This window comes from Morone saxatilis, unplaced genomic scaffold (assembly GCF_004916995.1).
Source record: "Morone saxatilis isolate NCDOM2014 unplaced genomic scaffold, NCSU_SB_2.0 Contig21, whole genome shotgun sequence".
NCBI lineage: Eukaryota > Metazoa > Chordata > Actinopteri > Moronidae > Morone > Morone saxatilis.
The window spans coordinates 2410743-2436763 of record NW_023339774.1 but is presented as its reverse complement, the minus strand read 5'-3'; the positions used below and the strand labels follow the sequence as shown (position 1 = coordinate 2436763).

Below are 26021 nucleotides of genomic sequence, written 5' to 3'. Positions count from 1 at the left end.
CGTGTTGTTAGAGAGATCTTATACAAACGGAGTAAGGAGTAGGAAAAAAATTAATCAAATAAAATACACTATGTGCAAGAGAAAGAAAAAGTAAGAATCACAGCAACAGATTTAACACAACAGGATAAACAAAAAAGACATAAATATGTATATTAAATGGAGGCAGCAGCAGTTACAGTGAAAATATTGCGCGACATTGTTATGTGTCCCTACTGAGCAGTGCTGGTTGTGTATATAGGCTGACAGCAGCAGGGAAGGAATGGACCTACGAAATGTCTCCTTCACACATGTTGGGTGAAGGAGTCTGTGACGAAGAGCTGCTCGAGTGCAGGTGGATGGGGTGGGAAGACATTGTCATCAGTTGATGAGTAGCTGTTGCTAATCATCTCCTCTCTCACATGCACTGAGTCGGGAGGGGGCAACCAGACAGAGGCTGGCCTTCTTAACAGTTGTCGGATTCTTTCTGGTCGGCTTGCCGAATGCTGGGCTGCTCAGCAGACACTCCAAAGAAAATGGCTGAGTGCCACAACAGGGAGTCAAGAATGACCTCAGGGAGCTCTCCCCTGCACTCCAAAGACCTGGAGTTTGCCAGAGGCAGAGTAGGAGTGTCTGCCTCTTATAAAGGAGCGATAATGTTCGTAGTCCAGGTCCATTTATTGGTTCGTGAACACCCAGTACTAAGATCCACTCGCCTCTATGTGCCCGATACCCAGATGTGTCACTGCGTGCCGGGGGCGCGGTGACTGCGCCTGCGGTGCAACCCGTCGCACCACCAGTCGGTCCTTTGTTTCGTCCCTGTGGTTGATCCCGGTCGCCAGGCTTTCCAGCGTGACCCCAGGTCGCGCACAAGAGTCCCGTTGTTACTCAGGTTCTTCCGATCCCCTGTCTTCGCTCAGTTCAGTATGAGGGCCGATGATGCAGAGTCATCACGAGAACTCTGGCAGGTGACAGAGGCTGTGCTGAAGTCTGCAGTGGTACAGGCGGTGAAGAAAGAGCCAAACTGTTCCTGTGAGCCCTGTCTGCAGGGACCACCATCCGAGACACGGGTCCTTGTCCTCACATACTGTCGGGTGGCGTGTCGGAGGTGGTCAGAATCCGGATGTGAGGTGATAATCCACACCTGAGAGGCTCCAGCTTGGTCCTCAGAAGCAGAGGCTGGATGGTGTTGAAAGCACTGGAGAGTCGAAGAACGTGATCCTCACTAGTGCTTCCAGGACTTTTCAGATGAGAAAGGCTCTGTGAAGGAGGAAGATGACAGCCGTCATCCACCCCGACGCCAGGCTGATAGCGCAACTGAAGGCGGGGTCCATGGATGTCCCACCAGAGGGCGGAGATGGGCGAGGACCAGCGCTTCAGTGTCTTCATCAGTGTGATGTCAGCGCCACGGCCTGTAGCTGTTGAGGTCTTTGGAGTGCGGCGTTTTTGGCACCGGCACCACGCAGGATGTTTTCCACAGTTGTGGAACTCTCTAATATCTAGGAGATGGGAGGAAATTCTGAGTTGCTTTCTGTCTTCAAGTTTATCTCTGGCTCCTGACAATTGTCCCCTTCCCCTTCTTATAGCTGTATGACTGAGTTATAGAATTTTTTACTGATTAAGTCAGATATTAGTTAGTATTTAGAATTAATTATATAGAAATGATATAGTAGTAATTTAAACCTCCCAAGTAAATACTGGTTTAAGCCATGTCACAGCTAGGAAAATGGTTTGACTGCAGAGCTCTAATCTCTTCACTTCTCTGTAAGTGTTTTAAGTGTTTTGTGCAAACAAAGAAGAACTAAGTGGTTATAATCAGCAGCGATAATGGCTGAAGAGACAAGGAAAAGAACTCCACCTACAGAGAAAATAAATACTGAACAGGTTTATGCTCTTTAATCTGATCCCTGCCTGGAGCTCACAGTTAAAGTGTGATTTTATTTACCTGAACACACAAGACTCTTTATGCAGAGCTGGGACCCCAATTGGTCATTGTTTCGCAAGTCACAAGTAAGTCTTAGACAAGTCATAATGCTCTATTCACCAAATATAATGGCATTTTAACAACAGAGTGATAATATATTAAGTTTACACAAATCATGAATGCTTTTTGAAATGAGTATTTATTTGTTAAAAAAGGTGCAACTGGACTCATCATAAAAAGTAGTGCTGATGTTGCACTTTCATAGCCTCCAGTATATAACACTATTAACAAGTACCACAGTACCAGTACTTTATGGAGGAATACATATTAATTGATCAGTGGCACACTTAATAATAACACACTTATTAATCTTTTGGGGAAGAAATTAAGTATTTTCAAGTCAAAAGGTCAAGTCCAAGTGAAGTCCAAGTCGAGTTGCAAGTCTTTTTGATTTTGGTCAGAGTCGAGTGTAAAGTCACAACTTTTTTTGACTTTAGTCTGATTCAAGTCCAAGTCATGTGACTCAAGTCGACACCTCTGCCTTTAGGATTAATGAATGTTTCATTTCTTCTTGTCATTTATATGGAAGCTCATTTCCGCCACTAAAATAAATAATAAGATGAAAACTTAGCCTTGATAAGTCAAAACTATGAAATAAAAAGTTATTTATAATAATCTCTTAATTTCAACCTCCTTTTATATCTCACAATTGGAACTTTTTAGTTTTGACTTAACATGAACATGTTTTCATCTTATTTTATAATTCTGCTAATTATTTTATCACATAATTTCGACTTTCTATCTCATAATAATGACTTTCTATCTCATAATAATGACTTAACATATTATAACCAAGGCTACATTTTCATCTTATCTTTTTATTTTACTGGCAGAAATGGGCTTCCATAATTTTATCCAGCGTCTCACCTTGTCCTATGAAATGCTGACCTCCTCTGACAGACAGTATGTTTGGAGGCGTTGCTAGGCAACAGTGTACCTGCAGAGGAAAGTGTAGCTTACTAGTAAGCTGAGACGCAGAGGACAGCTGTTGGACTGCGAGATGACTCATCTGTGCCTTTGAGCAGCTTCAATAAAACAACGATAGAAAAGCAAGAAATCAACATCCTGACAGACACAAACCTCAAAAGGTAGGTGGTTTCATCCTGCTCATTTTTATACATAACGAGAAAAACATTCAGAGAGCGAGTACCTCCAGCAAGACCACACAAGCCTATTCATTTGGTATGATAATGACAAAAACATGTTGAGAATGTATTTATTTGGATATATGGCCATTTGAATGTATCATGTTGCTGCAGCGCCACTTAGAGGTGAAATGGCATCACATGCTGATGGTTGATATCATTCAGCTGCATCTGCACAGTGTGTTTAATGTGAAACAGGTCACACCTAGATTAATTTGAAGAGCTGTCATCTATTTCTAAATGGTTTCAGATGAACAAACATAAAAATACATTTTATGATATTTTGTTTTAACTTTTTATTATAACTTAATTTATTCTCATATTATGTATTTTAATACTGAAAAAAAAATCACCATCCAAACGTGGTGGCACAATATCCTACACTTCACTCACTTTAACTCAAAGTTCAGAAAAAAACAAAGTCAGTCTGTGTGCCAAATCGCCATTATTACCGAAAGAAAATGAGCTCCCCGAATGGTAAAGTTCATATACTGTGTTTAGTGGTGAATAGTGGTAAAACAAAAATGTTTTGCATCTTTAGCTCACAGTTCTGAATTTATGAAAAATAATAATAATAAATATAAAAAGTCATGTGATGCTCATGTTAATGCCACCATGGTCAGGATTGCTATCCTTACCAAGAACAAATCACTTTGTTATGTGCTCCGCAAATCTGACCTGAAATATAATTATATAATTATTTAATTGTTTAGATGACTAAAGACAAACCAACAGAGTGGACCAAAAAATAAAACCTCCCCCGTAGAGTAAGTGGCTTACTTGTATGACTCAGATTTCTGAACAACTTCAGATGGTAAAAACTGTCTGTGTGTGTGTGTGTGTGTGTGTGTGTGCGTGTGTGTGTTGTGTGAACAGAGAGAGAGAAGAGAGAATAGCAGATGTGAAGATGGCATTAGCCAGCGGTCACTGGCTGGAGAAAGAGATGAGGGAGAAGCCCCAAGTCCCAGGTGGGTCACAGTGTTGTTGTACCAATAAACTGTGTGTGACTCATTCAAAGCTTAAAGTGGAGTGACGTAGAGATGAAACTGGAAGAGGTGTTTTGTGGGTGGGTTTGCTCATTGTTAGATAGAAAAGACCCTTTTTTATTCGTATTCTCCTTCACAGACACGGCCAGCCTTAACTCTGGCAGGAAATGTTGCCTTTTCTGTTTTGGAGGAGCCTGCAGCATCACCCAAGAAGTGACTGTTTTATTCTCAATTCAAAACTTTTTTACTTCAGCCAGATGTGACAAACAGCAGCCTACTTCACATTCACACAATTGAAAACACACCGTAAACATGGGTGAAATTGTGGATTCTGGTGGTAATGGTCTGCTAATTTTCTTCTCCTTTATTAGAACAACCCTGTTTACTTCATGACTTCTACATGCTAACAGGTAAAATCAGAGACAAAGGTAGTCATAATGAGTGCCAAAAATGGCAGTTTATCAATCCACCACTTGAGTAGTCAATCTCCATAAGGCCCCATATTAAAATGCCAAACATCTTTACAGCCTGGTACAAAAAACAGTTTGGGATCTTTATAACTAATTTACCCGTTCATGACAACTGCACAGGGTACAGCACATTCTTGTATTACAGATAAACAGTACACTAAAATATGCTTCTGAAACTGTTTAAAAGCGAAAAATAGTCAACACAGTAACAGAATCTTGATTCATATTTGATCAGCACTGCCTAGTTTGACAGTTTGATCTGAGTTTGGTGCATTGCATACCATTACCTAAAACAGACAGTGCTTTATCATCTATTTTACTTGTTCATTTACCAAATGAGAATCATGCTGTATGAAGACTTGAAACTAGAGATTAAAGACCATAAACTCATTAGGTGGAACTGTTTTACTGAGCTCATAAATCAAGTCAGAAGTCGACTCATTTCTCCATAAGAGGCTTCTTTTTTCCAGCCCATGGAGCTGCCCCATGCTGGCCATTAGAAAGAAAGAATGCAGGTTAAAGACACTTCACAGAATCCAGAGGCTTTGTCCACTAATAATATACTGTCAATAAAAATAACCAAAGATTTTCTTGTTATTTGTAGTTTCTCCTGATGATGTGACATGGGAGGAGATTCCTCAGAGCGGAGAAGTTCCGTCAGCCAGAGAAGGACACACTCTTTGGTAAACAACAGCACTGACTGAGTAATTTGGCATGAATGATTAGGAAATTACAGAAAACGTATACATTTTTTCCATTGTATCAAACTTAACTACTAAAGGTTAAAAGGTTAATCAATGGAATTCTGCATTATGTGGAGGGCAGCAGTATGCATTTGCTGCATCCAGACGGAACGTAACACAGTTATCTTGTGTTAGCTCACATGCTAAATTGATAGCATACAGTTAGATTCTGACAGTTCCTGTGCTAATTGAGAAGCATAATAATAATTATAGCTAATAATTATAATAGGATTAAAAAAAAAATGAAATACTATACTTAGACTACTAAAAAAAGCAAGATAAAAATGAATGAGTCTTAAGATTCTTCGAAGAATTAAAAAAAGTTTCTAGTTAGCTATTCATGGGCAGGGCTATTTCACACTTTTTACCTATATAAGTAGCATAGAGTTAGCTTGTCTTGTTCCTATTTTGGCAGTGGCTGCATGGCTTCATGAAGCATCAATGTTGCTTTTGTTGGTCTAGACAACCAAAACAGTGAGCCAAAAGCTTTGTGCAGGTGTTGATTCTCCGTGGGATCAGTAGTACTATCAGTGACAATATGTGCACTTTGTCTTGTGTCATTTTAAGTGTTGTGAAAGGGAAGCTGTTTCTGTTTGGAGGAGCGTCCAGCCCCGACGCCACTGAGTGTCTCCCAGGAGTCTACAGCTTTGACATAGGTGAGGATTTTACAGCAGGTGGAGGTGAACACATCTAGCTTGCTTTTTTATTTTAGTGTTACATGAAAGCTTGTACAAGGAACTTTCATTTTGTATTGATTCTGGCAACCCCTGTGGACAAAAGCGTGGTGTTTCTATTGCCTTGTTTTATTGACTTGTAGGGGAATCCAACTGAATCAAACCTGGTGGCAGCCATATAGACATAGCACATATAGAGGGATCAGTTTCAAACTGAGAGTGTTGCATACATTGTACATTTGTTGTACATTTAAGGACGAGTAAAATCAAGTGTGCAGAAGTAGTGTGACAGTACTTCCATTTTTTACAGTGTCTTTGACCTGGGATTGCTTAGAAGTTGGTGGCATGGCCCTCAGAACCCTCAGACACAGCTCTGTTGCCATGGGAGACAACATCTATGCGTACGGAGGCACTGTGGGTGGGAATCCAACCAACGATCTCATGGTTTTCAACACAGGTCCATACATCATCATCGTCTGGATTACCCTACTAAGCTATGAAAATTAACTTGTTAAGACTGATATGTTTGTGTATGCCGTTTATGTATTTTCCTCTGTTCTGTTTCAGTGTCTCTCACCTGGACGCCAGTTAAAACTAGTGGATCGCTGCCTCCTGCCCTGTAAGACATTGCTAGTGCTTTGGAATAATACCTGGCATTTGTTGCACCTTAGTAACACTGAAAATAATTTTAGGATTTGTATGTTCACTGTATGAATGTTTGTGTGTAGGTGTGGTCAGAGTTTTGCTCTGGTTGGAGATCAGCTGTTCATGTTTGGAGGTTATGAAGGAGGTGGAACCTTCTGTAAAGACCTCTATGTTCTCAACACAGGTAAACGCGGATTCAGATCTCTGAAATAATTATCTCGTGCTTGCGCACAATGTAACACTACAACTGAACTTGTACGTCTAGTCATCACAATCTGGCCCTTGTCTAAATAGTTCAAATCCTCAGGCTGCCCATTTTTCCTGCTTCTAACACATCAACTTTTTTGAGGACAAAAGTGAGTTCACTTGCTGCCTGATATATCCCACCCACTGACAGGAGCCATGATAACCAAATCAGTGTTATTCATTCACCTGTCAGTGCTCAGTGTTATTTCTGATCGCTGTAAATATATATAATTTAATAAAGTATGATAACAATTATTTTAGTTGAATATAGTCACTGGATTTCCATAGATAAGTGTAGTTTTACACAACCTAATGCTACTGTGATGTAACTTGTGATCTATGCCGATTACTCATTAGTCTCTGACCTATGACCTTTCTGTTTCTCTACAACTTAGACAACTTGGTGTGGCAGAAATGGGAGGTGAAGGGAGAATCACCTGCAGCCTGCAGCGGGCAAACACTGACTGCACACCATGATAAAGTATACACACACACACACACACCATGTTTTTTATCACATGTATGGATTATTTTGATTAGAATTGGCACACTTTAGCCTCCATAGGTTTTTGTGTCACTTTATTTTAAGGTCAAGCTCAATATTTCTTGCTGTTGTCATTATGTTGAATTATTTTCCCCTATGTTAAATCCTGTGGAGGATATCTACCTGTTTGCTGGCAAAAGCACAAATGAGGACGGCACAGTGACGTCTTCCAATGAAATCCATAAACTCAGTATTGGTGAGTGAGACGCTGCACATTACCTGACAAATAAAATTGTGAATTATTCGAAAGAGAGTCAAAGGTTTAAGTTGTATTGCTCAAATATTTCACACCGTGTCTCTCCAGCTAAGGTGAAATGGAAGGTTCCTCTGTACGTCGGGATTCCTCCAGCCCGTCGTCACGGACACACTGCTTTCATTCTCCACAGCCACGTAAGGTTATATAATTTATGTTAATTACTGTCATGTGATATGATATTAAACATACTTTTTCTTGTGTGTTTGTTTGGTTGACAGCTGTTTGTATTTGGAGGGAAGAACGAAGAGCAGGAGTTTAATGACCTGAAGGTGATGAAACTCATTAACCCCTCAGAGAGACAACCAGGTAATCTATTCATATTTATCTTGTTTTAAAATAACATTAACACCAGGGCCTAGAGGAGCCAATTTGAAAGTGCTGGACAGAACAAACTGATGATTTATCTACTCTCAGAGCCTTACCAACAGTGAGTGGAGCTGAAATGTATAGTTTGTCCAGAGGATGGCGCTCAAAGAAAGGTAATTTGGAAATGAAATGAAAGGGTTCCTCCTCTGGGGAGAAGGAACGTACCATGAAGTGGCATGATACTCTGGCTTATGGATTTTGAATACAAGAAAAGCACAAATGGGGGCAATGGTGCACACTTTCAGTCAGTCTCACCTCGAAGCCATTCATGGTGTTGCTATCATTAAAAGTGACGAAGAAGACATTGAGGCTGAACATTTTCTCTACAGTAATGAAGGAGATTCTGTCAGAGTTTGGTCTGCAGGGAGTCAGCCACAGGTCAGCAGCTGCTGTACACACACACACACACCTGTGTTTCTGTTTCACCTCCGTGTGTGTGTCTGCAGTTTCAGCCTCATGTCACGCTCCGTTTGAGTCTCATCTCTCAGTACTGACACTCTGGTTTCATTCTGGTTTGGACCGTTGACAGCTTCACTCCCACAAAGGTTCCCAACGTCCGCTACGAGCTGAGCGAGACTGCCCCCTCCAACCAGTCCAGGAACACAGCAGCTAATGCACAGGTGATGATCACACACACACACACACACAAACACATGGTGGAGAAGTTGGGTGGTTAACGAGAAAGACAAAACTGAGTGCCAAAAAGGCTGTGCAGGAGGAGTAGAAGGTGGTGCATTGAAAGAGCAAGAAGTAGCAGAAGTAGAAGTAAAGGTACTTTCAGACCGTTGGTTACTACCACTGCATCGTCTCCATGGTAACTGGCTACACCTCATCCTACTTTAACAACCTGTACCATACACTAGAAAGCTCTGCTATTTAGCCAGTCTAATCTAATCACAAAACCAAATAGAGGTTGTAAGTTAGATGGCAGGGAATGGTTAGCAATCTGACACATTTAACAGAGCAAATTAAGCTAACTCATGCCATAAATCGTGTTTATTTTAGTTGCTCTGCAAATGCTCCAGACTGGTTTCAGCCACCCTCTCTCTGCTTGCCGGGGTAGTAACAGTAGTTTTATCAGTAGAAGCAGTAGTGGTAATAGTTGTGACAGTAACAGCCGTGCTAGCAGCAGCAGTGCCAAATGTGGCAATAGAAGAAGTAGAGGAAGGTGTAGCAATAGCAACAGTAGTAGCAGTGATTGGAGCAACAGCAGCAGTAGAAGCAGTAGCAGTAGTAGCAGTAGCAGTAGTAGCAGTAGTAGTAGCAGTAGTAGTCCTGGTCGCTGATACTTGCTTGGAGCATGCTGCCTGCTCACACTGATAATAACTCTGGTATTTAACCTCCTGCAGGTGTTTGTCCACAGAGACTTCAGCGCAGTTCGAGATCAGGCCATGAAAATGATCCAGACAGCATTCACTCTGCTGGACCAGGAGTTCCAGAAACTGGATCGGTACGTGTTGGGGTCACTTTGAAAAGACGAACGGTGACTGTTGAATAACCGTCTGCCTATCCATCTAACAAGCAAACTTCTACTGATTATCTCACAGCTACATTTCTTTGTTCCAGAGAGAAGTCCGAGCTGTCAAAAGCTGCTGCTGCTCTGCAAAGAGACAGAGAAGCTCATGAAGGCCACAGACAGCAACAGCAACAGGTTCCTCTCATCCCAACTAAATCCAGTCTAATATATCTAATTTCATTCATTCTAACTATCTAATTTAATTTAATAGAACTGATTCCACTTCAAGCTGTAAAACAATGAATCTCATCTGATTTGATCTAATCTAATCTATCCTAATATAATCATGTGTTAAACAATCTATTTTAATATACCAAATGTAATTAATTTGATGTAGTTTAATTTATTCCAACTCTAAATCTAATCTAATCTATTCCATCAAATACTTGCTTTTTGTCTTTTTTTGCACCAAAATTCCTTGTATGTGAAGACCTACTTGGCAAAACATCTGATTAGAATCTAAAAACATTTTATGATGTTAACATGCTAATGCTACCAAATTAGCACAGCTGAATGCTTTTGGGCACATTAGCACATCTGGACATCTGTTTGTGTTGCTTTGTAGTATTGAGTAACACATTTGATGCGTGTGTGTCAGGAGCTGCAGGAGATGCTGGACAGACATCGCTCTCAAAACGAGGCGTGGCTCCGAGCGAGAGCCGAGGAGAACGACCGAGAGAGGAGGGAGCTCTGCAGACTCCGAGTCAGTAAACACACACACACTTCACTCAAGCTTTTTTCCATTTCTTGCTGTACTTTATGTCTGGTTTCTCCACTGCTTCACACACTGTGGTCCTCAGAATGCAGATGTCTGTCTGTCTGTCTGTCTGTCTGTGTGATGGGTCCTCAGGAGGAAGTGTTGCAGGAGCAGGAGCGATTGAAGGAGGAGCACAGCAGCATCCAGAAACGCAGCGAACATCTTCTGTCCATCATGCAGCAGTTCAAAGGAATGTGATATGAGATAGATAGATAGATAGATATAATAGATAGATAGGATAGATAAATAGATAGATAGATAGATAGATACGAAGATAGATAGATAGGGTTGAGTGACTGATTTTTTCATGTTTTGTTACCTTTGGGCCCCTCATGTTAAAGCTTCCTACAAGGAACTTTCATTTTGTGTTGACTCTGGCGGTCCCTGTGGACAAAAGTGGTAGTGTTTCTACTCTAAGGGAATCCAACCGGGCAGGTAGAATAACTATATCATAATTGTTTTCTACTGATGGTCTGATCTGTAGTTCATACAGAGGCATTAAAATGAGACTGTTTCACAACCAGTTAAAAGCTCCTTGTAGTATGTTTAAGATCAGGACGGGGATCTTTAAGCGGTGGGTCAGATACAAATATGTGTCACTTATATGTTTTATCTGAAAGTGTCCTGGGTGGGAAGATTACCTGAAAGCAAAAAGGCAAAATGAATACTCTTTATGTATTGAACTTTCCTACAATAAAAATATTTTGCCATAAACTGTACTAAAGGTTTGTATCCTGGATTGTTTAATGTATGACAGTTCAACAGAAAATCATCATTTGATTGATTAATTGATTGATTAGTGAACCTCATAATAGATTGAACTAAGAAAAAATAGGAAAATCTAATTTAAGGACGCAATAATCACAGAAAATATCCACTGAGATTTTTTTCAGTGTATTGTGGCAAACAGGATAGATGACTGTTTCCATGGTTACCACTGATGTAGTACTGAGGATGGCATAGTTTCTGGCACTTTTTACAGTAAATATTTGTAACAAAGTAACTGAATAAAAGATTACTGAATGTTTTTTGACTTGAAAAAGATGTTTTTGAGCTTCCATACTGGTAGTTCTGTTCAGCAGTGTAACATGGGTTATGTAGTCTTAATGTTTAGTATGTGATGGTAAATCTGATTCTCGTTGAATTGTTTTCATTGTGTTATCTGTTTATAAAAGCAGATTGTAGCTGAGACAACAACAGGACGTTGACAAGTTTGACGTGTTTTTTTGTCCTCGGTGTCTTTAAGCAAACCGGTGGACCGTGAAGAGCTCCACAGCTGCTGCAGGCTGTGCTGCCTCTTTAATTCGCAGCAGCAGTACTGGAAGCAGAATAACATTTCTACATTTCTACTGAACTGTAGCTGCAGATAAAACATTAAGCCAACATCAGTCGTGTGGGACTGTTTTATGGCTCTGACGCTGTCCGTCATGATGTCTCCAGCTTGTGGAACAAAAGCAAAAAGCAAGCTACAGTGGAGCCAGCGGTAGAGCAGTGCGTTTCAGGTCACTCATGTTCTGTGTTGTACAGAAGCATTTTAAGTTTAAAGCTGCAGAGCATGATCACCCCCACCCTCCCATCAGCTCTATGGGGCATTTCAGTCCCTTTGTTTTGGTTTTCTGGCCTGAAAAAAGTCAATGGTTTAAAAGCCACTCCAGCTTTGATGACACTTTCTGCTTGTTGGGTGTGTTGTCCCTCGTATTCAGAGCAGTTTGAAGCCATGTGGATTACACACATTTACCTCATTATTTAAAACTTTGGCCAGATATAAAAAAATTGAGAGTGACAAGACTTGAACCCTGGGCGGCTGCAGCAAGGACTCCTATTTAATGATGTAAATATGAACATCCAACATAGTAAAATTAGATATATGACACAAAATCAGGCAAATTAGGATATTTTCCCTTATCGTGCAAGTTTAAGAGCATTAATGTACATGATTATTGTTTTTCCCTGTCGCTATTCCACACCAACATTTTTTCAAATAGAGACTGTTACTGTCAGTGTTACTTTACTCCACAAGTCTGTTAAAGGACCAGTGTGTAGGAGTAAGTGGCATCTAGTGGTGTAGTCACAGATTGCAGCCCCCTCGTCTCACCCAAGCTGTACCAAGCCTGTAGGGGAAGTTATGGTGAATGTGAAACTCATCTAGCCAGTGTTAGCTTTGCCCCATGACTCCATGGAAGGCGACCCGCAGCGTCTGTAGATAAAAAGGTCTCATTCTAAGGTAACAACAACACAACAATTCTTATTTTCAGGTGATTATATTTGATAATCTACCCATATTTTGGCTGTTAGTACATGATCTCACCTCCACTGATTAAGAATAGTACTTGAAATAATAATAAAACAGCAGATGTTTGTGCTACAGCAGAGCATAGCTTTCACTAACAACAAAAATACCAACCTTTCACACCACAAGATACTAAATAATACGTTTTAGATAATTATTAATTATGAGATACGGAAGTTATAATTCCAAGATATGGTCTCCATTTTATTTGAAGTGTGTGTGCCTACTCTTCCTCTCAAAAGTGAGTGCTGGTCTCAGTTGGACTACCACTGTGAAAATTGTTGGATTCCACTGTTATGTTGCCCTGCCTAATGTGTGTGACATTTCCCAGAATTACACTTGTTTGTCCTTTTTATGTTTTTACAAGTTTCTAAAAAAAACACACACAACTGCATGACTTCATGTTATTCAGAGTGAACACAAATATAGACAGAAATGGGTGATTTTGATTAATCCAACAGAATGTAAATGCAGCATCACAGCTCTGACAGGAGGAAATTGTTGCTTTAATAATTGCTAAGACAGAACTGTATCACAGCTCATTGTATTTAGTGATCAGCTGTTACATCTGTCTGTCTGGTGCCGCTGTCTCTCGCCCTCTCTCTCTGTCTGTCTCCTCCACTGTCGCATTCAACAGCAGGACGGCTCACTATTACGCAAGGAAAAACAGCGTAATGCGCCAGTCGGTGTCCTTGTATTTCCTCTCGGTTGCACTATTTGGCAGAACAAGAGAGGGGCGGGGAGAGAGGGTGAGAAGTGTCAAGGTCGCAGCAATACGGCCGGAAGTGAGGCGATATGGACAAATAAGAGCTTTGTGTTGGACTTCGGGTTATAATGGAGTTTTCTCACATCTTCCATGTTTATTCTCAGGGTTTGAATGTGTTTTATGGCCCTTATTTGCTCAGTGTTTATTTATATTCACTGCAGATTTTACTTTTTTTCCAGTCAAAAAAGTTGGTATAAAATAACATTTCACATAAGCTCATGAATAAAAACCAGTAACTTAATTATATTAATTAATTAAACATACAAAATTAAAGTGTGTATGAAAATAAACAATGGTGATTTTAAAAACTGAAAACAGATAAGAAAGGGAGCAAAATTGAAACTTTGGTAACTATGTCATTTTAATCCATTAAGCAGAAAAGAACTGGCTGCAACTGTGAGCTATCTATTTACATTCGTGAATGCAGAATTTCCACAATAAAATCATACAATTAACCAACAATACAAGCTAACGTTAGCCTTTCTCCCATCCATACAAAACTTCACTTATTAAGGTTTAACTGCTGCTAAAGCCATAACATCTTACTGTACATTTACACCTGTTTAGTACTCAGGATATAACTAACATGTAAATGAGACAATTTTGGAGTTGTTGTAAAGTGCATTTTTTTACCAATGAATGGAGCTTAGGCACAGTTTCTCTTGCCTCCAGTCTTTGTGGTAAGCTAACGTTAATGTTAGGCTAAACACTCCTGGACCTCTGAACTGGACGCACAGATAAAACTAGGGGTAAAACTGGGGCAAACATTAATGGACTATTGAAAAGGTTAATATTCCACATTAGTGGACAACAACCCCAGCAACATGTTTTTATTTTATTTGACATATTTTGTCAAATATAGCCTACATTCATCTGGTCCAATCACAGTCAGTAGCGCATTTATTGTGAAAGGTTTAACCGGACATCCCTCCTTCCATCGTGTGTAGCTTCACGTTTCGAGGTGAGATGGCCGTGGAGTCTCTGCTGGTTCCTGTGAAGTCGAAACGGACTCTGTGGACAGACAGCAGGAGGCGAGAAACCCCGCCGCAGTCCCCTCCGACCTCCAGTTTTTAAAAATAACCACGGTAAGACAGAAACCAACATGCACCTGTCTCTTAGCTCGCTAGTCAGCCCGCAGGTAAACAGCCAAAAAACAACACACACTGAGCGCTCGTTTTGTCGGTGGCGTTCTCCCGCCGACGGTTGGTCTGGCGGGGGAGGGGCGGGGGAAGCAGCAGCAGCAGCAGCAGCAGACAGCCAGAGACCGAGCCCAGTCTGCTGCTGTCTTTCTGTCTGGGATATTTCTGCCTTTACCGCGGAAATGCCGTCGGACAGTCCCACCATTGTCCGCCTGTCTGAAGCCCCCATACGCCCCCTTTTCACCTGATATCTGGCTGTAAATAATAGTAAAACAAGGCGAGCAACATGGCTGACGCTGGCCCTGCAGAACCTGCTTGTTCGTTTGCCAGTGCAGATGATGACTGTGTATATATATATATTTTAAACCCAGCCTGTTGGCTACCTGTTATTAGCCTGCACCCTCATTCACACTGACAGCAGAAATGAAAATGAAAGACGCGCAAGAAACGCGGCTAAAACATCTGTCCAAGTCGGAGACCGAGAGCAGTAAAGAGCTCCAGGGTGAGTTTCACAGCCTTTCACAGACTGCTGCATTTTCTCATTCTAATGCAGTCAGTGAAGTCAAAGCTGTGTGTTTGTTTCTTGCTGAAGTGGTTGAAAGCCGATTTGAATGCTCCAGTGTGCTGATAGCAACGCCCCCTTTTGCCAACTTGTAACCAAATCAAAGCAAAGGTCAACCGGGGTCTGATCCTGCAGGTAGAACCAGAACCCAGCTGCTGGTGCTCAGCTCCCACTGAACACAGGAGGAAGACAGGAGGAAGGCAGGATCACAGCGGTGTTTACCCAGAACTGTATCATTTCAACACATCTGCAGCACATCTGTCTTCCCACCATCGTGAGGAGGACAGTCCTTATTTTCCTAAGGCACACTTCGGATGTCACAATAAGTCATGCTAACCCACGAACACTCAGTGGCATCTTTCCATGCAGATAGCTTTGTTTTTGGTGAACACGGCGGTGAAAGATGAAAGCCATTTGGAATAAGTTAACACTGAAGTCTTTTGTATTTAAAGCTGCAGTAGGTCACTTTTAGAAAAATAACCTTTTGTCATGTTTGCTAAAACTTTCACTATATCATGACAGTAGTACATGAGACAGATAATCTGTGAAACAATGAATATATTTGACCATTTATCGATTCGGCTCTATTAAAAAATAAATGAAAATAGAATATTTTAGTTTCTAAATGCCATATTTTTTGCTTCCATTTCGCAAGCTAAAACTTGCTTCAGATTTGACCTCAAACGATTAATACCTCTGCTATTCAGCTGAGCATTAGCTTACAGTGAAGCGATGTAGTGGTGAAGTTGCAGATTGCAGCTAACTGAATACAGCTCGCATCTGTATTTGACAACCTGGGAATGAGAATGGGTTTTGAAGTGTGTAGGATAAATCGCGGCTGCTAAACTCGCATAAAAGACCCTCTCTACAGCCAGTGTTTGATGTCCATTCTGGGCTACTGTAGAAACATGGGGGTTCAACATGGCGGACTTTCTGATGTAATGAGACCACAATGATTCTTATTTTCAGGTAATTATACACTAATTAAAACATACCTATGAATATTATATTCCATTTCTGATGATAGATTCTCCTCAATGTTACACACTGGACATTTTAAAATCTTGAAAATGCTTTTTACAGAAGTCTACAAAGGTTAAAAAAAGTTTCTCCCTGACTGTAACTCACAGTATAAACACACACGTTCAGAAAACTAGCTTTATTGTTCTGGTTGAATCACGGAGCTGAAGCCTGAATGTTTTAACAGTTTGGGCAGTGCAGGGACTTGATGTAATCCAGATGTTTTGGGGGATAATAGAGCGAAACATTCAGTGTTTGGTAGGTCTTTCAGTCTGGAGAGCCTTGCAGTACCAGTGTGTGTGTGTGTGTGTGTGTGTGCGCGTGCGCGTGCTCACAGTTTCGGACTGAGCTCCCTGTCTCTGGTTTCACTACGTTGAAGGTATGTCCCGGACAGAACGATGTCGAGTTGTTACCGTCCAGCATTGCTCGGCTCGTCATGACAACAGACGACTAATCATGGGTTGCTCGGGGCAACGGGAGGGAAATCACCACCAGCTGCAGCCGAATGCTGCAAAAACGTCTCCTGTGTTTCTGCTAGGTTAGTTTCCTGAGCGGGTAACCAGCAGTGAGCCGGAGTCTGTTAAAATGTCAGGTCAGCAGAATTTACTCCCAAGCATTTGTTGTACTATCTGAAATAGGGCTGGGTTGCACAAATCAGTTTTTTCCGATTCAAATTGATTTTCATTTGAATGATCTGATATCAATTCATAAAATCCAAGTCGATCTTTTAATGCCTTTACCGTGATACGTAAAGCTTTAACCCCGTTAATCAGCCTTCGGTTCTTCACACAGCGAGATCTGGCCACCTGCCTAGTGACGAGTGAAGCTCGGGTCAGAAAGTGGTGTCCACCTGTATTTGTTCGAGGTCTTCGGCTGACATATAGCTGGTGGGTTGCTCCTTTACTGTGATAACTTGGCTTTTATTTGGTTGTGCAGTGAGTTGGGATCATCATCACATTCATCCATCAACACCTTAACACACCAAAATGAGCTCAAATGTGTCGGGAGGTGATTGAAAGAGGCTATGAAGGCGCCTGTGGAGTACTGCTGTCTATTTACAATGTAGCTGGGATCATCTGACCTGTGACTGTTCAGTAAGCGCTGCAGGGTCAATTCTTAACTTAAACATTAACATTTGTATATATATATATAAAATATTTCTATAGGAGTATAAATATTTTTTTTGGGGGGGGGGGTTATGCTTTTATTAGATAGGACATCTTGACAGGTAAGGGGGTAGAGAGTGAAGGGGGGCGCAAATTGGCATCGAACCCGGGCTGCTGCAGTAAGGAAGCTCTACCAGGTGAGCTACCATGCGCCCCAACATTAATGTTTTTAATAAGGTACCAGGTTAGAGGGTCCCTTTACAATTTACAGAGTTAAATGGGGCTGTGTCTGTCTGTTTGACCGAGGGAGGGTCTGAGCTCCAGAGAGAGAGAGGGGGCAGAGAGAGAGGAAGACACGCAACAAAGGGCCGCAGGTTGGATTCGAACCCTGATTTGAGTCAGGTTTGGTTCAGGTATGAGACTTGGCTGTAAACCATTGGGTTTAGTCAGGCAGAGTCTTAAGTTTTTCCCACAAACTTGTCTTGTTCTTATGTTCACTGTTTTTCCTGTGCATCAGTGGCTGTGGTTGGTACACAGCACACAGTGAAGGGGACAGTGAGCAGTTAGAGGGTCGGACGTGTTACATAACACCCTGCCTGCAGATAAATAATACACTGCAGGCCTTCCTCGCCGGCTCAAATGATCAATAGTTGAAGTCTCATGTTCAGGGCATGAAACCTTTTGGAGGCTTCACGCTGCTCTCCAGTACACAGTTTTGTTTAGTCATTTTTCACCTTGAGATAGTAGTCTGGTCTGTCACCTGGGTTAGATTGGTTTTAAAATGTATATCTGGTAAATTCAGGGAAAGACTTTGGTGTCAGCTTTATATGTTTGTATTTTTTGTGGCTTGTTCATAAAGTTCATTCAGTTTGTATTGTAAGAAGCGTAGTTGTAATAAGCTTTTTGGTCAGTGCTATTCCAGTAGTTGACCGTTGGGTTGAGCTGTGTCACTGTCAGTTTTAACTTCATACTAAATCATGATGTATAATAAATAGATGTCTCTCAATGGCTAAAGAAAGTAACGCCTAGGGCAGAGATGCCCAATGAGGGGTACGTCTATCCCAGGGGGTATTTCTGCAGGTGCCAGGGGGTACATAACAAGACTGTGAAGTAACTCAACTAATTTGAAAAGAGATTACAATTTAATAAAACAAAACAAGAGAGGGAGGGCATACACAAAGAGCAGAAGGAAAGGAAAGACAAAAAAACAAAAGAAAGGAAAGTGAGGGGAAAAAAACAGGAGGTACTACATGATGTCCCACATCTATCTATCTATTATTTTATTTATTTTATTATTCCCACTGTTTTTGAGGCAGAGGATAGCTTTCCTTTTAATATACACATTGTTTTGGATAGTTTTTTGTGATATACGTTTGAATTATTATATATTTTTTACACAAGATTGAATTCGTCCAAACACGTCGAGGCTTCACATACAGTCAGGAAATGCGTCATAAGTGCTTATAATGCAGCCTGCAGTCAGAGTTCAGGGCACAATGTGGAGATGTCACCCAGAGGCTCCAGAAACCAGCTTCATCAGACACCTTCACTGGAAGAGCAGAGTGGCAGACAGTGTGTCGCCCCCTGCTGTTCACAACCGTAAACAGTGACCAAACAGTGAAGCCACAGTGACCAAAAATGTTCTTCTTCAGGTCTTGTTTTCAGATGAATCATCTTCCAGTTTGTTGAGTTGTTCGCTTTGTGTTTTCCTGTCACAGGTCTGATGTCCTGGTTTTGTTCTGCAGATGAGCAGCCTGAATCCTGAGAACCCAGAAAACTGCTAAACATCTCACCAACACTCCTGAATACTGCAGACTGGGTAAATACTGCGAATCCCCCATTATCTTCTACTGTCTTTCATTTGAAGTATAGACACACGGACTGAGTGACACTGGGTGCAATTTCAAGGTAATCCAATAAATTCTGTTTATGTTATTCATTTGTAAAAACTGTCGGATGGTATCACAGTTTAGAGTCATTGATTGGATCATTTTTTGGATCTGATTGGTTACACGTCGCGGTTAATAGCCTATCAGCACTGAAGGCCTCAGACAGGCGGAGACCGGAGCTGCTCCGGGGAGCCGAGCTGTGTGTTGAGGGGAAGGCAGCAGATCATTTCTGAAGTCGGATCGAGAATTTAGAGTATGATTACGTTAATAGCGGCAGTGAAAGTGTATGGTTAAATTTGGTCTGCGTTTAACTTCAATAATCTTTAATAAAGTTATGTATTTTAGAGAGCAGCCTTCTGAGTACCATTGCATAGTCAGATAAATGTAAAATTGGCCGCTGTATTGGTAATCCATTAAATCCCCCCCCCTAAAACTGGTATCAATATTAGCCTCAAAAGTCCATATTGGGGTCGGAAGGTGTATTTTTAAAATCCTTAATGGAGCTAGTCTCTCATTATATCATGATATTAAATATCAAGGGGAATGTTTGTGAGCATTTGGTTATGTTTCACAGTCAACATGCATACAGCGATGGTTTACTGTGTCAGCCTTGGCAGCACTTTTTCACACACTGCTGATGTTGTTGTAATTCCTGCTTATCACCAGTAGATGTCAGTAACTGGCATATGTGGTCTGATTCCAGCCAAGCAGGAGAGTGTGTGGATCTATGGACAGATTGTGGCTGTTTTTTTGTGGCTAGTAGTCATTTTGTTCTTCCTCTTCAGGAGATAATGTGTTCACTGTTCTCCTCCTCCTGCAGTTTAAGCCCTGGACAGGTTTGTGCTGTAGCTGTGTGGCCGGGCAGCCTGGCTGCCCCCCTGCCTCCAGATGAATGAAGAGCACTCCGGGACCCAGAGACACAGCTGATGCAGGTCAGAGGTCGTCCTCACTGCCATGACACAAAGCTATTAACATTTACCTAGCAGACACTCCATAATGGTTGCACTTGTTCCAATTGATTCCCATTGGATTGGAATCTTTTATCGCCTTTCTTACAGTATCGCAATATACTGAATCATAACCCCTGTATTTGTATTGTCAGATTCTTGCCAATACACCGCCCTAGTGTCTGGGAGATTTTCACTTTAATTCAATTGCTTCTGAACATATTCAGCACTCCTATAAAGTATGCAGTATCTGTAGTAAATAGGAACATGCAACATACAAAACCTCCACCATTTTAGGAAGTTGTACAGTGTTTGATGAATGTGCTGTGATTTTCTCCTCACGGCATGCAGGTGTTTCTGCAAATATGATGAAGAAAAAGAATCCCCATAAGTGAGTTAACATGCTTTGCAGCTCATTTTTGTTTGTGTTATGACCAAAATAATTGGACTGAAATGTCCTGTAGAAAGGAACATTAATTCATAATGTGAGATAATGTTTCTGTTCCCACATTAGGGGATTCAATAAATGCATCTCAAAGTACAAACAGTAAACACAGTCTCAAAGCAAATAATGTTGACTGTGTTGTTTTAATGTTGCCTGGAAGGAAACATAAGAGCAGTCTGGGTCCAACCACCAAAGTTCTGTCTCAGCCACGACGCAACATCGTTGGCTGCAGGATCCAACACGTCTGGAAGGACGGCGGAGGACACGTGATCTGGAAAGGAACAGTGCTCGACCAGGTAAGCAGAGGGTTGAATAATTACTGACAGCAGTAGTTTTACCATCACATGTTTCATTTAATGATATGTGTAGACCTACTTTTAATACTATAGAGAGTCTATAATGAACATTTAGTGCTCATTCTATCTGCATACTGCTGCCTGCTTCCAGCAAACTCAAATATGTATTATTGTTGACGCAAATATCTTGATGTGTGATTAACAATTAAGAATGTGTGGAAAGAAGCACCAAAAGCGTGGGAAAACAATGTTTCAGATGTATGTGTGTGTGTGTGTGTGTGTGTTCATCCACCAGGTGCCAGTAAACCCGTCTCTCTATCTGATAAAGTATGATGGTTTCGACTGCGTTTATGGTCTGGAGCTTCATAAAGATGAGAGGGTCCAGGGGCTAGAAGTGCTCCCTGACAGATTGGGTAAGACCGAACTGAGAACAGGGTCACAGCCACTGAACACAGTGGCGATAGAACGCTGCACAGACAGATAGTTAATTTGAAAATGTAATTTGAAAAATGTATATGTATATGTCGTATAATTAACACATATACATTTTTAGCATTTAGCGTAATAATGTTTAGTGTAGTAGTGTGTTAATGTTTATTATATAACTGTATAATTTCTATAACATTTAGCATGTTAGTGTAAAATGCTAATGTTTAATTTAATATAATAGCGTGTTAATTTCAGCAGAACATCACATGCTAACATTATAACATGCCATTATGTAGCATGCCATTGCAACACGCTAATGTTTTCTACATTTCCGTATCAGCATTGGCATAACAAGATAAGTAGCATAACATGGTAATGTTTGGTATAGTAGCATGTCAATAAAGCTTATTATATAGTGTGTTACAGTAACATGGTAATGTTTATTGTATTACCATGTTAAATAACGATAGCATCTTAACATTTAGCATGCTTGTGTAACTAATGTTTAGTTTAGTATAGTAGAGTGTTAATTTTGACAGAACATAACACTTTAAGTGTGGTTGTGGACTTTTTAAAAGATTTCTTTTTTGCATTTTTGCCTTTAAAGAGGCACATAGGAAAAAGTGGTAGAGAGAAGGATATGACATACATCAAAGGTCCGCAAGCTTTAGAGTTTTAGTGTTGTTCCTAAAATCTACATGCAACTGCCTGGAAAGTGCATTTTGTCTTGATTAGAATTTTTATCCCTGCAGCTAAATCCCGCCTAACAGATGTCAACCTAGCGGACACCATGATAGGTAAAGCAGTGGAGCACATGTTTGAGACGGAGGAGGGTCCGAAGGAGGAGTGGAGGGGGATGGTGCTGGCCCGGGCTCCCATCATGACCACCTGGTTCTACATAACCTACGAGAAAGACCCTGTCCTCTACATGTACCAGCTGCTGGACGACTACAAAGAGGGAGACCTCCGCATCATGCCCGACTCCAGTGAGTGACGTAATCTTATTCAGTGTTTATTTAAACTGGTGAAGATTATAAAGAGGAACCTACCTGAACCACTTGCTACCTTTAACTGTGTGTGTCTTGAGCATTTGGATTATATCTGAATATGTATTAGGACTGTTATTGGAATAGAATAGCAGAAATGGGATCATATGTATTGAAAATTCTGATGTTCCAAGCTTTCCGAGCTAATTGTAATTAAAAGGTAATACAATGAGTTTAAGTTTGCTGTATTGCTGATGTAAAGCCTAACAGTGGGACACATTTCAGTGTAATAATTTTATGTGATTGTGCATACATATATTTGCCATACCATTATACACCATATATTGAACAATTTTATTATTAGTGATTAGGAATAAGCAGTGAGGGCAAGGGAGTACCGCCAGGATCACAGCTGTACTATATATCCTGACAACACATAGTTTACACGTTTTATTTCATTAATTTCATTATTATTCATTTCATTTTGTTTATTCATATTTATGATTGTTTAAAAGATTTTATTAATTTAAATAATATTGTATCTAACTTGTAGTTGATTATTTTTATATATTTTCATGTTTATACTTATAATCTATTATAATCTAATTCACTAATAATTAAAATTGTATCTTTTGTTAACTTATTATTTTGTTATATTTAGTTAAATCTTTACATTTTTGTTTAATTTAAAAATTTACTTTTTTCAGTTTTACAGTACTTATGCGTTCGGCATTTACTAAAGCATTGTATATGATAGTGATCATGTCTCTTTGATGGCCAGTATTATACAGAATTCTTCCTTAAAATCTTTCAAAAACAACAAAAGCGGGTAAGATGGAGGACATGTTAATACCATGTAGTGCTAACATCTCTCTCTCTGTAGACGACAGCGTCCCGGCGGAGAGGGAACCTGGCGAGGTGGTAGACAGCCTGGTGGGTAAACAGGTCGAGTACGCCAAAGAGGACGGCGGCAAACGAACAGGCATGGTCATCCACCAGGTGGAGGCCAAGCCCTCCGTCTACTTCATCAAGTTTGACGACGACTTTCTTATTTATGTCTACGACCTGGTCAAAACTTCATAAGACTTTGTGGACGTCCTGAGTCCCTCCCACGCGACAGAAACAAAATGCAGCACATGTTGAAACATCTGAAGCATTTGATTGAGCGCTTGTTTTCTCAGACCATCAAAGACAAAAGTAAAGACTCAAAAGAAGAATTCTCACAACGGAAAGAGAGGATAGATACTTCTGGAGAACCGCCTTGTTTTTGTGTTCGGTAGCGTTTAAGATGGGGAAAAAGACAGCTTGGGGACATTGAAGACCCTTATCGAAGACCTTCATAAACCCTTAAATTAAAAAAGAAATGTTTTTACATTACCCGTATGAGGTCCAAAATATAGTGAATACCCCAAAATATTTTTCTGAACCAGGTCAAAGCCGTCCAAAAATTCTGCTTCACTCTAGAAAGAGACTAAACCTTGAGATCCATTTTCAGTGTTAGATTTCATCCAGTGGGCTGCCTGGGGAGGGACATTTTGGTCATAGTGATGTGGCAGTTAATTTGAGGCACAGCTAATTTGATCCTAATGAAACTGTGGAAACATGACATAACTGTCTTCAAAGATTTCTTGTCATGTTTCCTACATCAGCTAACACATCTGGCCACAGAGAAGATCAGCCTCCCAACAAAGATGTGAAATCTGGAGCTAGTTGGTGAATGGGGCTTCAAAAAGGCTACAAGAAGGAGAATTCTCAGACCAGATGAACAAACAATTGCGGTCACTATGGAGAAGGAGCTTGTCTTTGTTTTCGGCTACACTCTTCCACCAAGTTTAATGAAAATTAGGACGGTAGTTTTAATAGACAAATAACTGGCACCAAAAACATAACCTCCTTGGCAGAGGTTAAGTTTTTACTTACAAAAATCTTAATTTACTAAAATATTTTGACCATGCCAAATTGTAGGAATTTGATTTAGTTAATCCCATAATTTTGGATTAGTTTGTAATTTTTATGTCATAATATTTATTTATTATTTTTGGCTGAAATGGTCTTCCATATATCTGAGATCCATAAGACAGGAAACAAACAAAACTGGTTACAGTCTAATTCAAAGTTGGACTTTGAAGGGGGTTTTAAGGGGTAAAAACAAAACAAAAATCTTCAACCAAGTTTGGTCTGGTTTGGTCACAGAAAAGGGGACACTTATTATATCCCTTTTGTTTCAAATGAAAGTTAACTGAAGTGGGATTTCTGTTCCGGTTGTTGTACAGGACAAAACATTACAGGTTTCTTCATCATATAGTGTGCTACTTACACAAGCTTCACTTTATAGACTTCAACTGAATATTCATGGAGAGGGTCAACCAATCCTCATCTAAAGACGTCTGCAGTTAAAAACTGATTTAAAAAAAAAAAGACGGGGGCAGTTTTTTGCTTTTATCATTGCCAAAAGCCCTTCCTGTTGTGAAGTTGTTTGATGTTACAGATGATCGGACAGCTTTTTCTTGTGATTTCAAAAAGGCCTTTGGATTTGCTCTAGTGTTGTCTTTTCTAAGTCACCAGTGAAGGAGTGACAGAGAAGTAAAACTGAAACTTGGCCAAAGCCCTTCCTGTCCTTGGCTGTTTGTTTTACTGTTAAATACCTTGTTACAGAAGGAAAAAAAAACCCTGTGATTTCTTGGGTTCTCCTTCCTCCGTTTGGACTTCGAACACAGTGATGGATTCTAAATGTCACACACCGTTGATTTAAGGACTGGAAAACTTGGTTTAATGCACCTTAAATCCCAGGGGAGGAGATAAGAAGAATATTCCCCCTGTGTTGGACTTAAATTGTCACCAGAATCCACAAGAATCTACTAGAGTGATGCAGTGAAGTTCTCATCCGTTATTAAGATGATGAGCATAGCATTGTTAAGGGTTCCCTTGGTCGAAGATTATTACTGAAACAAAAGCATCCCAGTTTGTATTTACACACAAAGAAAAAGATTACAGACTCCTTGTGGTGTAGATCTGATGCTCTCCTGGGCGACTGAAGAAGAGTTTTTGTCCGGAGCCTGTGAGATGATTTGGTCTGTTCCACAGCGTGTATGCAGTAAGAGAGGACACAGTCAGTTGTGTTAAGTATATGAAGAGATTAACAACCAGTGAAGGTTTAAATTTCCTTTTTCACAAATGTACATTTGATTTTGTTTGGATTTATTCGAGACTGAAGGTTTTCCATAAACACGGTTCTGTACTTGAGCAGTAGTATTTCAGCAAAATTTGAATATACTGTAGGGTCAGAATCAATCTGTTTTTACTGGCCAGTGACTGATATCCCAGTTAAATTGGTAAGAGTCCTTGAAGAGCATTTATTAAAGCAAAAGAACATGTTTTGAGAGCTTGTCGGTTCCTCAATGTATAATTTTGGACCAGTTTATTACAACAGAACTACTAAATATATCTGAATTATTAATGCATTCTGATGACAAAGTATGTTTGCGTACGTAACTTTTAAAAACCATCCCTATATTTTCAACAAAAATGTTGATTTTCCATTTATAAATTAGACTTAGGTTGTGTATGTCAAGTATAGGTTTTTTGGGTTGGACCTTTTAGCACTTAATGCAACCGCTACCAGTAAACGTATAACACATTTTTTTTCTCCAAAAACCAGTGAACATAGGAATGAAAACAGAAAAGAAACCTGTAAAGGTTGATGCATTACACCTTTGACTAATCACATGGCTTGCTTGAATCAATGTACAGAATGGAGTAATGTACGCAAAACCTTCAGTCTGTGTACTTCCTGTGATGTAGTTAGTTGCCGAGGCAGATTACAGCTCTTATCATAACC

General features: G+C 40.4%; 2 protein-coding genes across 4 annotated transcripts; both read left to right on the top strand.

Moving 5' to 3' along the window:
* Positions 1-4012: 4012 nt before the first annotated feature.
* On the top strand, positions 4013-10506 carry zmp:0000001301 (rab9 effector protein with kelch motifs). The gene is made up of 16 exons (XM_035668252.1): positions 4013-4073; positions 5166-5244; positions 5872-5960; positions 6289-6435; positions 6546-6597; positions 6707-6807; positions 7265-7350; positions 7528-7609; positions 7718-7803; positions 7888-7975; positions 8365-8413; positions 8565-8655; positions 9385-9485; positions 9602-9686; positions 10150-10254; positions 10402-10506. Exons 1-16 carry the CDS (start codon positions 4013-4015, stop codon positions 10504-10506), a joined length of 1407 nt encoding a protein of 468 aa, XP_035524145.1.
* A 3807-nt stretch (positions 10507-14313) lies between these two features.
* LOC118332479 (spindlin-1-like) lies at positions 14314-25606 on the top strand. Of its 3 annotated transcripts, none has more exons than XM_035667786.1 (8): positions 14314-14449; positions 18937-19010; positions 19901-20012; positions 20379-20418; positions 20633-20768; positions 21064-21181; positions 21950-22183; positions 23067-25606. In XM_035667786.1, the coding sequence occupies exons 3-8, from the start codon at positions 19973-19975 to the stop codon at positions 23264-23266; spliced, it is 768 nt and encodes a 255-aa protein (XP_035523679.1). In that variant the 5' UTR covers positions 14314-14449; positions 18937-19010; positions 19901-19972; the 3' UTR covers positions 23267-25606. The 3 variants fall into 3 exon arrangements, with proteins under 3 accessions (XP_035523679.1, XP_035523678.1, XP_035523677.1); XM_035667785.1 differs by having other exon boundaries at positions 18910-19010; positions 19907-20012; XM_035667784.1 differs by having other exon boundaries at positions 18910-19010.
* Positions 25607-26021: the final 415 nt, after the last annotated feature.